The 13,101-nt window shown below is 48.1% G+C and overlaps 1 protein-coding gene across 9 annotated transcripts in view; it reads right to left on the bottom strand.

The window, feature by feature from the left end:
- The window catches only part of SAMD4B (sterile alpha motif domain containing 4B), a 43,954-nt gene that overhangs the window by 16,256 nt on the left and 14,597 nt on the right, over positions 1-13,101 (bottom strand). For 8 of the 9 annotated variants that reach the window (XM_065536609.2, XM_065536612.2, XM_065536607.2 and 5 more), the window contains one exon: positions 11,461-11,861. The exons of the other annotated variant lie outside the window; for it this stretch is intronic. In XM_065536609.2, coding sequence (XP_065392681.1) covers positions 11,461-11,656 — 196 coding nt within the window. In that variant the 5' untranslated portion in view covers positions 11,657-11,861. The remainder of the gene's footprint in view (positions 1-11,460; positions 11,862-13,101) is intronic. 9 annotated transcript variants of the gene reach the window in all.

The following is a 13,101-nucleotide window of genomic DNA, read 5'->3' as shown; positions in this document are numbered from 1 at the left end:
GCAGTGCTATATGGTAGTTAAAAGCTTGGGCTCTGGAATCAGATGGTCTAGACACCCCAGCTTACTAGTTGGATCTTGGTAGGTTACCTTGAACCTCACTGGGCATCAAATTATCTGTGAAATTTTGGAGATAATTACAGTACCCAATTCACAGTGTTGCTTTGAGATTCAATGAGCTAGCAAAGAACGGAAAGTGGTTTGGCAACATAATAAATGCTTGCTATTGTTTTTTAACTGGTCTCTCTGCTTCTAGATTTTCCCCTTCCAGTCGATCCCATACATCCAGATGCATTTATTTTCCTAAATCACAACAGGATCTCATGTTCCTGACCAGGAGTTTATAATGGCAACCAGCAAGCACCAACAGACTCAAGTCCAAGAACTCCTAGCCTAACATCACCTTCATTTCCAGGGCACCATCCATCTCCCATTCCTCCAGATAAAGACTCAGCTCAGGATATCTCCCCATCTTCCTGGGGTTCTCTCCACAGTATGTATTTATCCAAGTTCCACACCTTGGCTGAGATTCAAGGATTTGGCCCACAACAACCTCCTTCCTCCTATACAAATTCTCTTTTGTAGATGGCCTAACTTACTGCCTTCCTCCAGGAAGCATCCCCTGGCTGTTCCATGCCATGGTCATCTTGACCTCTCCTTTCTATCCCACTGTGTGAGGACCTGTGGAGATAAGCCAGGTTTCCCTTTTCAACCCACAAGGGAGGTCCCTAAGAACATGGCCCCAGGCTGGCCACATCAAGGAAGGCTTGGGTAGGAATTGTTATAAGTCTGACTCTCCCCCTCAAAGACCTTATTAGTACCGGGCGCGGTGGCTCACGCCTGTAATCCCAGCGCTTTGGGAGGCTGAGGTGGGTGGATCACCAGAGGTCAGGAGTTGGAGACCAGCCTGGCTGACACGGTGAAAGCCTGTCTCTACTAAAAATACAAAAATTAGCCAGGCATGGTGGTGGATGCCTGTAATCCCAGCTACTTGGGAGGCTGAGGCAGGAGAATTGCTTGAACTTGGGAGGTGGAGTCTGCAGTGAGCCGAGATTGCACCACTGCACTTCAGCCTGGGGGCAAAGTGAGACTCTATCTCAAAAAAAAAAAAAAAAAAGGAAAAGAAAAAACCTCATTAGCACTTCTGTGACTAGCTAAACAGGGTGGAAGATGGAGATAATGCTGACAGGACAAGGAGAAAGACAAAGAATACCAATACTTGGGAAAAGAGACAAAGATTTAGGTCTGAGGCCAACTATGCTGTCACCCTTGGGCAACTGAGCTCACACCTGCAGCCAAGGTGATGATTTACAAATATCTCACAAAGGAGTTCTGAGAGATGTGCTAATGGTGAAGTCTTGGAAATGGGCACAGGAGCTGGTTCTAACCAGACAGAGCTAGGACTCCAAAGGAATGGGTGATGAAAAGGAATAGGCAGAGATGTGGCATATGTCCCTTCACCACCACTTACTGGCCATGTGACTCTAGGCAAGTGTGATCACTTCACTGAGCTCTATTTTCTCTATCTGTAAAGTAGAGCCCAGAATCATTTCTACCTGGCATGGCTGCTATGAATTATGTCAGGCCACAGCATATATAGTAAGTCCCCAGTAAACACTAGCTGCTTTTACTAGTATGGTGGTTATTATACCTCACTGTGTCTCCCTCGTTTCAAATACACACAGATATTCTAAAGGCACAAGCCAAATCTCCAGGCCCAGCAAACCAAGAGGCTGGGAATAAGAATCTATATGGAAAGTCTTGGAAACCTAGACATTTGAGGGTCTTTCGATCCAAGTTCCTTAGGCCTTGAAGATTTCAAGGACATCTAGCATGCTTCAGGATTGACTTAAAAAAAAAAAAAAAGTTCCATGGACTTCTGGTCTCCTCTGCCCACCCTGAAGGATGGACACCTGGCCTTGCATACAAACTCAGAAATGCCCTTTCTGTAGCCCTATTTCTCTTAATGATCCCCTTAGAAATCTGTGGCCTAGAATTCACAGACACTCCTAATTCTGCTTAAGTTTGTAGCCTTAGGGAAATGAATCTCACACAACTCCTAACTCCTGGCCATAAAGACTGTGCATCTTCTTGGCCTGGGGCTTGCTGCTCTAAGCTTCCTGGAGACAACACCTGTTTGTTAGTTTTTGTTTTTTGTTTTGCACAGGCTGGAGTGCAGTGATCTCAGCTCACTGCAACCTCTGCCTCCAGGTTCAAGTGATTCTCCTGCCTTGGCCTCCCAAGTAGCTGGGATTACAGGCATGCACCACCATGCCTGGCTAATCTTTTTTTTTTTTTGACGGAGTCTCACTTTGTTGCCCAGGCTGGAGTGCAGTGGTATGATCTCGGCTCACTGCAACCTCTGCCTCTGGGGTTCAAGCGATTCTCCTGCCTCAGTCTCCTGAGTAGCTGTGATTACAGGCATGCATCATGACAGCTGGCTAATTTTTATATTTTTAGTGGAGGGGGCATTTAACCACGTTGGCCAGACTGGTCTGGAACTCTTGACCTCAGGTGATCCGCCCACCTTGGCCTCCCAAAGTGCTGGGATTATAGACGTGAGCCACCGCGTCCCGCCTGTTACTTTTTTCACTATCTTGGCCAAGCTGGTCTTGAATTCCTGATTTCAAATGATTTGCCCACCTCGGCCTCCCAAAGTGCTAGGATTACAGGCATGAGCCACTGTGCCCAGCCAAGAGAACATCTGCTAAATCCATTCATTCAAAGTCATCAACTCATACTATGCCTAGGGTATTGGTTAAAATTAATAGTAGAACCAATACCACTATTGTTGTTGCTATTACTAACAATAGCAATAACATACGACACTTTCATTCAGAATGAAGGATACTGTTTATTGAGCACTGACTATGTGCCAGACACTATGGCTAAAAATATGATTGCTTTTCATCCCTGTTTTAATCTTGTTTTAGCGTGCTCATCTTGCAGATGAGAAAACAGATTTGGGAAGGTGGGGTCACATACCCCAAGTGACAGAGCCCATAAGCGACACAGCTAAGATCTGAACCCAGGCTCTGTGTGCCTCTACATTTTTTTTTTTTTTTTCTGAGATGGAGGCTTGCTCTGTTGTTCAATTTGGAGTGCAGTGGCATGATCTCGGTACACTGCAACCTCCACCTCCTGGGTTCAAGCGATTCTCCTGCCTCAGCCCCCACCAGTAGCTGGGATTACAGGCACGCACCACCACTCCTGGCTAATTTTTGTATTTTGAGTAGAGACAGGGTTTTGCCACATTGGTCAGGCTGGTCTCAAACTCCTAACCTCAGGTGATCCACCTGCTTCAGCCTCCCAAAGTGCTGGGATTATAGGTGTGAGCCATGGTGCCCAGCGGGGAGGAACTTTTTTTTTTTTTTTTGAGACAGAGTCTCGCTCTGTCGCCCAGGATGGAGTGCAGTGGTGCAATCTCAGCTCAGTGCAAGCTCCGCCTCCTGGGTTCACGCCATTCTTCTGCCTCAGCCTCCCGAGTAGCTGGCACTATAGGCGCCCGCCACTATGCCTGGCTTTTTTTTTTTTTTTTTGTATTTTTAGTAGAGATGGGGTTTCACCGTGTTAGCCAGGATGGTCTCGATCTCCTAACCTTGTAATCCACTCGACTCGGCCTCCCAAAGTGCTGGGATTACAGGCGTGAGCCACCATGCCCAGCTAGGGAGGAACTTTTTACCCACAACCTTTTATCTCTCCAGTCCCAAGTCTCTCTTCTTCCCTGGCTTTCCAGATCCCCTTCAGCATCTGCCACTCAAAGCTAGGAAACTTCACTCCCTTGTCTGTCTTCACTTGAACCGGCTGCCAAGATTATGCAACTGTCCTTCAGCCATCTCCACATCTAAAGATCATTTTCCAAGGCAGAATAGGCCTTCCTGAAGTCACAGAACTTTTGTCATTCTTGCCCTCCCAACTCCACCTGGTACTGGATCAAACAGTAAGAACTCTGTGGTACCCCTGTTTGATAACCTAGTCCTATAGTTTTCAGTTCTTGATGAGAAAGAAGAAAGATAGTGATTCCCATTAGGGACAGAAAGTCAAGAACGAAAATAAATAAAAATAAAAATAAGTCAACAATATGCATCCCAGTCAAACACACACACATAGTTGTCTGGGCAATATGCTTCCTCCTCTGTAAAGTAAGGATTATAAAGCTGCTGAGAAAATGTAGGGAGATGATGCATGTAAAGCATCTGACAGAGCGTACCCACAGTAAGTATTCAGTCTGTGGCTCAATGACGGGTGTTTTCCTCTCTTCTCCAGTAGAGTCGAGTCAGCCTGCCCCTCCAGCCCTACCCTGACATTCTCAATCGCTGTTGTTTAGCCCTTGCAGCATAGCCAGAGGCATCTGGGACAGAGAGAAGCCTTGTCTAGTCCTTTCCCCACTCCAGAGTACTGCCAGGACTCCAGGGCTAAGGGACACAGCTTCTTCTCTGGTACTGCCAGGGGACATGACAGAACAGCCCCAAGGGTTGGGCTCAATGCAGGACCTTGTTCTGCTGCCGAGAAAGCGGAGAGTGGTTTTGGACAAATGGAGGCTGGCTCTGGGGAAATATGTGTTCATGTGTCTGTGTGGTGGTGGTGGGGAGGGCGGGCCTCCCATGACTGAGAAGCATCAGTGAGTACTGGAACTGGTCCAAGGAATTTGTGCAGCCTCAGACCCCTTGGGGTGAGCCCAGCTGGGGCCACAAATAATGGGTGGGGATGGAACTTCTAGTTTCTTGCCCAGATCAGAAAAAGTCTGGCCCAGAGTGGAGGCACAGCAGATGCCCAACGAATACCTGCTCAATCGAACCCAGATGGTCCCCTGGAAGGTAGTGGTGTACTTTGTCTCAGGTCCTAGCAAAGTATATCTAAGTAAGAGCACAAGTTCAACAGGCAAACTTGCTGGGTTCAAAATCTAGCTCTGCCTGTATGACCTAACTCAATATAATTGTGGGCCAGTCCTTTAACCTCTCTGATCCTTGGTCTCCTCTTCTGTGCAATGGGGACTGTAAAGCCTCTAACTCACAGGGTTGCTGTAAAGAGTCAATGAGACAATCATGCAAAGTGCCTGGCATGTGGTAAGTGCTCAAGTACATTTTAACTATTACCGTTGTTGCTCCTGGTTGAATCTAAAGCCCATGCTGTTCAGGGCTGGTGGGAACAGTTCATGTACAAGAGAACATCTGGGCCTTCCCGTTAAGATTCCCGACAGGGGTGGGGAATTTCACACAGTTATTTACCAAAAACAGACACATCTCTGGTTCCTTGGAGCTAGATGTACAACAAGCAATGATGAAATTCTGGAGGTGGGCGGATGGGGGAAGAGGCTGGGGAATGCTATGACACCAATGGCTGCTTCTCACCAAGCTGCAAACCTGGCCTCTGCAAACATGGAGAGGTCGAGGAAGACTGTACGCATAAATGTCCTCCTTGGCTATAGTGGCAGCAGGGCAGAGCTGGCCAGGTGACTCGAGCTAAGCAGGTCATGACCCTGGGTCCTGGCAAATTACAGGGACCAAATGAGACTGCCCTAAGAGCAAACCCATTTTTATGTACTGGCCTGGTACAACAATTGTAGTAGCCTCAGGCACCAGTCAGAGGGGCTAGGGTTTGGCTCTAAACAGGACCTTCTCTGCCTCACCCCAGCTCACACAACACAACACGGCACGGGGGAGGACCAGGGGGCTCACAATTTGTTTGATGAACTGTCAAGCAGAGCCTGAAAGTGGAGGGTGGAGGCCAGGGCTGAGCTCTGGTGACTCACTTGCCATTGCCCCCTCCTGACCTCAGTTTCCCCACCCAGACTGAATGAGCCAGAGAGGGAGGAGTTTAAACCTGCTAGATATGGGGACTGACTCAGAAGATAGGAGGAAGAAAATGTAGGAAATGTCTCCCAGGAAGTTACAGGACAATGGAGGGAAGTGGAATTCAGCTCCCCTGAACCCAGTCTCCTCCCTCCTGTCCATAGGAACAGCCTTCTGGTCCAAGTCAGCATCAGGGCAAAGGAGAGGGCCAGGGTTATTGTTCTAGCTCCAAAGAGGCAGGGAAGACAGCACTTGGAGAACTAACAGGGATTACAATAAGGGGCAACCCGGGACCTCTTCTTCCCTGTTCCAGGAACCCTTTGAATATTGCTTTTCTGTTTCTAGGTGTTGCCTCAGGTCCTACTTCCATGAAACTGATGCTGGCTGCCCGGGCTGGAGGACTTCCCTATACCTTCCCAGCTGCCTGAGAGGAAGCAATGACCTAGGCCAGGCTTTCCACAGCTATAAGCTCCAACTCCCCACTTCTAGTAGGTCACACAACAGTATCCTCACCACCTTCCTGGGCCTACTCAGAATCAGCGTCAGCATCAAGACAAGTGGTTCTCCACTGGGTGCACAGAAGAGTCAACCAGGGAGCTTTAAATCTCCAGGGATAGGTCCTGGGCTTCACACTATTTTTAGAAAGGCCCTGGGGGATTCTAACACAAAGCTAGGGACATACTCACCTAGGTGAACTCTGTGCTACCTGACCTATCTGAGCAGGGAGCAGGCAACTGGGCAGCTCTGACCCACACCCAAGATTTTCCTGGAGAACTGGAGGAAGTAGTAAGGTTGGTTTTGTGGGACATGGAGATACAACCCAGAAAAAAGCAGGGGATCTGCCTCACTGGTCAGCTCTCCGGGTTTGAAGGGACCAAGCTAAAGAAGGGCTTGGAGGCTGGGTGCGGTGGCTCAAGCCTGTAATCCCGGCACTTTGGGAAGCCGACACGGGCGGATCATGAGGTCAGGAGATCGAGACCATCCTGGCTAACACGGTGAAACTCCGTCTCTACTAAAAAAATACAAAGAACCAGCCGGGCGAGGTGGTGGGCGCCTGTAGTCCCAGCTACTTGGGAGGCTGAGGCAGGACAATGGCGTAAACCCGGGAGGCGGAGCTTGCAGTGAGCTGAGATCCGGCCACCGCACTCCAGCCTGGGCTACAGAGCGAGACTCCGTCTCAAAAAAAAAAAAAAAAAAAAAGAGAAGGGCTTGGAGACAGGCAACTCTTTTTCTTTTCTTTTCTTTCTTTCTTTTTTTTTTTTGAGACAGAGTTTGGCTCTGTCACCCAGGCTAGAGTGCAGTGGCACGATCTCGGCTCACTGCAAGCTCCACCTCCCGGGTTCACACCATTCTCCTGCCTCAGCCTCCCGAGTAGCTGGAACTACAGGTGCCTGCCACCACGCCCGGCTAATTTTTTTGTATTTTTAGTAGAGATGGGGTTTCACTGTGTTAGCCGGAATGGTCTCGATCTCCTGACCTCGTGATCCACCTACCTTGGCCTCCCAAAGTGTTGGGATTACAGGCGTGAGCCACCACACCCGGCCAGGGAGACAGGGGACTAGTGAACCAACTGAACTCAAGATTTGGTTTGTGGAATAGGTATGCTTCTTTTTGGGGACAGTGGGGAGGAGGGGAAGATTTTCTGAGTGGTCTATCCCGCTAAATATTAAGAACTCTTGCCCTAGAAGAATGTGCTGGGTCTCTCCCAAGGCTCTGTCTTCTTTGACACATTATTTCAGAGCCCAAGAAGTACCTGGAAAGTACCAGAACAACCCCCTCACTGTCCAAATAGGGATCCTGAGGCCCAAGAGGGTCAGGCAGGATTGACCCAGGTCACAAGAGGTGTTAGTGGAGAGCTGGATCTACAACTCTTGGGTGTCTCATGTCTCACAACAAATGAATCATCCAGCAGGGCATCACCTCTCACACTACCTGGTGAGCAGAAGAACCTGGGTACTCATTCCCAGGCCCATCCCCTCAGGATTCTGATTTAGTAGGTCTACGGGGGGCAGAAATCTGGATTTTAACCCTCACCTGTCCCCAGTGATTCTGATGATGATGCAAGTCTGAGAAACACCAGGGAATGGGAAGGCCATAATAACCAGAGGAGAAACAAGAGTATGAACAGCTCCTTCTTTGAGGCAGGTCTCCAGGCCCAGAAAGTAGCACCTTCCTTACAAATAAGGCAGGTGGGGTTCTACTTGAGGGTAGGAGTGAGACAGGAGGCACCTGCCTTCTTAGTCTTAGAGCCCGTAGGTCTACTAGAAAACAGGCATTCAAGACTCTACCAGAATTTACCTCTGTGATCACTTCTCTTTCAACTCATGCTTTGCCCCAGTCCCAGCAGGCTTCCTGCTGACTCTGGAACACACCACGGCTCTCCCTCATTCTAAGTTCTCCTTTCCTCTCCACCTATTTAAGTACCAGCTTGTTATATTCTCACCATCTGACATGGGGCTATGGATAAAAACCTTGATTCATATATTCATTCATCATTCAATTCATTTCACAGCACTTCTCAACCCTGGCTAGGCATTACCACCAATATCCCATTGCAAACTGTCTGGGAATGGTCCTCAGGTTATTTGTATAAAATGCAGCATGTCTTTCAAGCACAATGTAGTGAGAAAAAATATTTTAATTGCATATACCTCTAAAATAGCAGTTCTGCAGAATCTGAAGAGTTCATCCTAGAGATGTTTCAAGGGTACTTATTACATCACTATTTGTAAGAGGAAGACCACATGTACCATGTGGAGGAGTCTATTGGTCAAGACCTTTAAAGAATTCTGAAGTCAAATTTGAATTCTACGTCTTACCAATTGTGTGACCCACGGCAAGTCATTGAATATCTCCAGACCTCAGTCTCCTCTGTAAAATGGGGGAGTAACAGGGCCCACCCTACAGAGTTGCTGTGAGGTGTAAATAAATACTTAACAAGAAGATATAGACGTATGTGCTGAATATGGAATGATCTTCAAATCAATTGGTAAGTGAAAAAAACCAAACCGGCTAATATGCATGTTTGGCCATATGTATTAAGACAAAACAATGACAAAGTTGGAAGGAGAATATGTATGCATTCATATATGCAGGGAATTTATCTCATAAAACATAAGGAAACGAGAACGTGAAGTCTGGAAGAAAAACCTCACTTTCACATTTTATACTATCTGATTTTACTACAAGTTCTGAAAACAAAAGCAAAAACTAAAAATACTCAAATTACCAAGTACTACTGGTGATTCTGATATACAGCCAAGAGTGGCACCCAGTGGGAATCCAACTGCCTGCTCAGGAAGAGGCAGTGGGGATGTGTGACGAAGCTATGTAAAACACTGGCCTGCCCCACAGGAGCCCCTACTCTGAAGGCAGAGTTATACCACAAACATAACTCCTGCCTTTAGTATTAGAGTAGTGGAGAGTATGGCAGGGGTAAGAAATGGCTGAGCTCTGAGCCTGCTGCAGCTGAGCTGGGTTCTTATTGCTCTTTGTCTAGGACTAAGAACTTACTGCCAGACTAGGAACTAAGCTGATGTGACACCTGGCCTGAGTAACTGTCTCCCGCTACGATCATGCTGCTTCTGTGACTTCCACATAAAAACTCAGTAAAATAAAGGTGACTGATGCTAAGGCAGGTGGGCCTCGGGAGATGAGGGAGGCCAGGCAGCTATGTGGCTCCCCAAATCCCAATCCTAGCAGCCCATGCTTGTTTCCTTACCTGTAAAATGGGGCTAATGACAGGACCTAGCTCATGGGGTTGTTGTGAGGACTAAATGAGTCATTGACATTAAAAATAACAACTGGCAGTTATTAAGTGTTTACTACATGTCAGGCATGTAGGAAGCTACTCGTTTTTTTTTTTTTTTTTTTTTTTGAGACAGAGTCTGGCTCTGTCACCCAGGCAGGATCTCGGCTCACTGCAAGCTCCACCTCCCGGGTTCACGCCATTCTCCTGCCTCAGCCTCCAGAGTAGCTGGGACTATAGGCGCCCGCCCCCACGCCCAGCTAATTTTTTGTAATTTTTAGTAGAAATGGGTTTTCACCGTGTCAGCCAGGATGGTCTCGATCTCCTGACCTCGTGATCCACCCGCCTCGGCCTCCCAAAGTGCTGGGATTACAGGCGTGAGCCACCGTGCCCGGCCACATGTGTTAATTCATTGAATCCTCACAACTACCCTAGAAAGCAGATATAATTATCATCTTGATTTTTTCTTTCCTTTTCTTTTTATTGAGGTTACATACTTCTCAGGATATCATCTTGAATTTAAGATGAGGAAACTGGCTGGGTGCGATGGCTCATGCCTGTAATCCCAGCACTTTGGGAGGCTGACGTGGGCAGATCACGAGGTCAGGAGTTCGAGACCAGCCTGACCAACATGGTGAAACCCTGTCTCTACTAAAAATACAAAAATTAGCCAAGTGTGGTGGCGCGCAGGAAACTGAAGCACAGAGAGGTTAAATTACTTGGTTATATGGCAAGTAACAGAACTGGGATTTAAACTTAGTCTGACTTGAGAGCCACACAAGAACACTGCTTTTTTTTTTTTTTTGGAGACAAAGCTTTGCTCTCATAGCCCAGGCTGGAGTGCAATGGCACGATCTTGGCTCACTGAAACCTCCACCTCCCGGGTTCAAGCGATTCTTTCACCTCAGCCTCCCGAGTAGCTGGGATTACAGGCGCCTGCTACCACGCCCAGCTAATTTTTGTACTTTTAATAGAGATGGGGTTTTGCCACATTAGCCAGGCTGGTCTCGAACTCCTGACCTCAGGTGATTTGCCAGCCTCCGCCTCCTAACGTGCTGGGATTACAGGCATAAGCCACGGCACCTGGCCAAGAACACTGCTTTTAAAGTTAATATACAAGTAAAGACAGTACTTGGCTTGTTGTAAGGGCTCAATATGAACTATTATTCTGAAGAAGGTGCAAAGAGTTAGGGTGACTAATTTGGACAAACTGCATGGAGCCCCTTGGCACTGGGGCCAACAGTTCTCCATCCAGCTCTGTGGAGGCCCACACAGCCAGAACAGCTTCAGCAGTAGCCCCTGATTCTAGCCTGACTCCTGTCTACAACTGGGGCCTAAGAGACAGGTCTTAGAGAAGCCTGGCTCACCCATCCCAATGCCAATCTCACAGGACACAGACTGCCTCTCTAATAAGTACTTAGGGAACTGACAGGATGAACTCTATCTAAATTCAAAACTCTCTGGAACTGAAAGCTGCTTATGCTTTAAGTCCAACCTAACTTTGAGGGTAAAGAATAGTATAGGATGACACGAATTTTGGAAGAGTTCTCAAATTACCTCCTAGCCCTGATATCCTGAAGCTTAAGAAATTAATTACTGCTCACCTTCTATACCCCTTTCATAATGACTAATTTAGTCTGTTCCTTTCAGCAGCCCACATAAGCTACTCTACATGATCTTCCTGTTATGGGGAGTTTCCAGTTTGCACTGCCTTCTCCCATAAGTCCACCATGCCATGCCTGAGGATTTATGGCAACACAGTCCCAGAAGACCCATGATGACAACTTAGGAAGTAAGGAACTCCCCACCCACCAAGCCTACAACCCATTTTAGCCCCATTGTTGAGTTGACCTCCCTAGCCATGCGACATCTATTCCAGGTCTCCCTCCTGCTGTGCTCCCATCTCTAAGGGTGGAGACTCACCAGCACTGTTGGCCTCCGACTCCAGCAGGTGGATGTCATTGCAGTCCGCCAGTGAGTGCTCCAGGCAGAGCTGCAGGAAGCGGGCCTGGGTACGGGTGACCCGTTTCAGAAGTGACAGCAGGGCCACTGTCTGCTCACACTCATTCCAGCCCTTGAACCAGCCAGCGAGGATGCCCACCTGGTCTCGGAACATCATGGTGCCGGGCCTGGGGCCAGGGTGGGGGGACGGCGGTGGCGAGGGCCAGCGCCGTCACATGGTCCCGGCTCTGGCCTCCTGTTACCTTTCCCCTGAGGGCCAGGGCTTAAGGACGTTTCTGGGCGTGGTGGCAACGATTGTGAGGGGAGGAGGAAGCCTGCTCACATTGGGGGAGGTCTTGGTCCAGCCACGCCTCTCCAGTCTCCTGAAAAAGGAAGCAAAGGGGTCAAACAGAAAGAAGGGGCTGAAACTTGCCTGGTGAGTGTGGGTTGAGGGGGCATGAAGGGCTCATGCCTTTCTCTTTCAGGGTACTTGCTCTGCTGAGCTCCTGGAAGAAAGATGAAGCCAACACCAGATATTAAAGCAACTTTCACCCAAATCTCCAGATCCAGAGAAAAGGCGTGACTGGGACTCAGATGCTTATCCCAGAGACCAAGAAGATGTTGGCCCCCACACCTGGCTGTTATAGTGTCAAAGGAAGCGGATTTAATACAGAAAATACACTGGAAAGATTTTTCAGGAGTGGGAAATAGAAGGCTGCAAATTATGAGAAAAGATATGAATTGATGGCGATCTGGCCCAAGGTGACATGACTAAGCACAGCACATCTCTGACCTTGCTGGTTTCTGGCTACCTTTTCTGAGAGCTAGACAGTGTGTCTGCTAACCTACTGATAGGACTCCAAGGGCTCTCTAAATTACTTCAAGCTAGTCCCGCAATGCTGGCAGAGGATGGATGGTGGGGTAGTGACCCTGGTGGAGATCTCAGGTATGCAGCCAGTCATCTGATCAGTAACTGGCTGGGTATCTATCAGGTGTGGGCATGGACAAAGGGCTTTTCAAAGATTACCAACAGGCTGAGGGAATCTCGCCCCCTCTAACACAGCTCCCTGACTCTGGAAAAGATATAGCTCTGATTTATCAGATTTTACTCATCTCTATTCTGAGGTGAATCACTCCCTGTCCTCTTAATTCACCTGAAGGCTGCTCCAAACCTAAACTCTCTGGTTGGGAAGTCCCCCTGACTTCCAGAGATGCCAGCTTGTCTCAGGCTCCTCTTGGAAGCCAAGAAAATGCCAACCTGAGGGGAAGTGGACAGATCAAAAGTCAAAAACTCACAAGCTGCAAAGTGTCCAAATCCCCCTCTTAGGCAGGAACTACAGAAAAGTTATTTCAACTAGGCAAACAACAGCTCTATTTTTCAGTTGGCTGGTTTCTGGACACTACTCCGAAGCCTTTTTCTAAGTGTCTTGAGCTCCATATCTCCACTCAACATTTCTTCCATTTGTCTCTCTTGCAACCAGTGCCCTTGGCGCTATCCTCAAACCACATTCAGCTCCATCCCCCTCTGGCTGCCAAAGGACTAAGGTTCCCTGGACTGAGAACTTCATACAAAGACCCATTGAACCTACTGGGCTCAGGTCTAAGGGAGCTACTCAAATCTCT

This window comes from Macaca fascicularis, chromosome 19 (genome assembly GCF_037993035.2).
Source record: "Macaca fascicularis isolate 582-1 chromosome 19, T2T-MFA8v1.1".
Lineage (NCBI taxonomy): Eukaryota > Metazoa > Chordata > Mammalia > Primates > Cercopithecidae > Macaca > Macaca fascicularis.
Note: the sequence above shows the minus strand (reverse complement) of the source record. Positions and strands in the feature narration are given on the sequence as shown.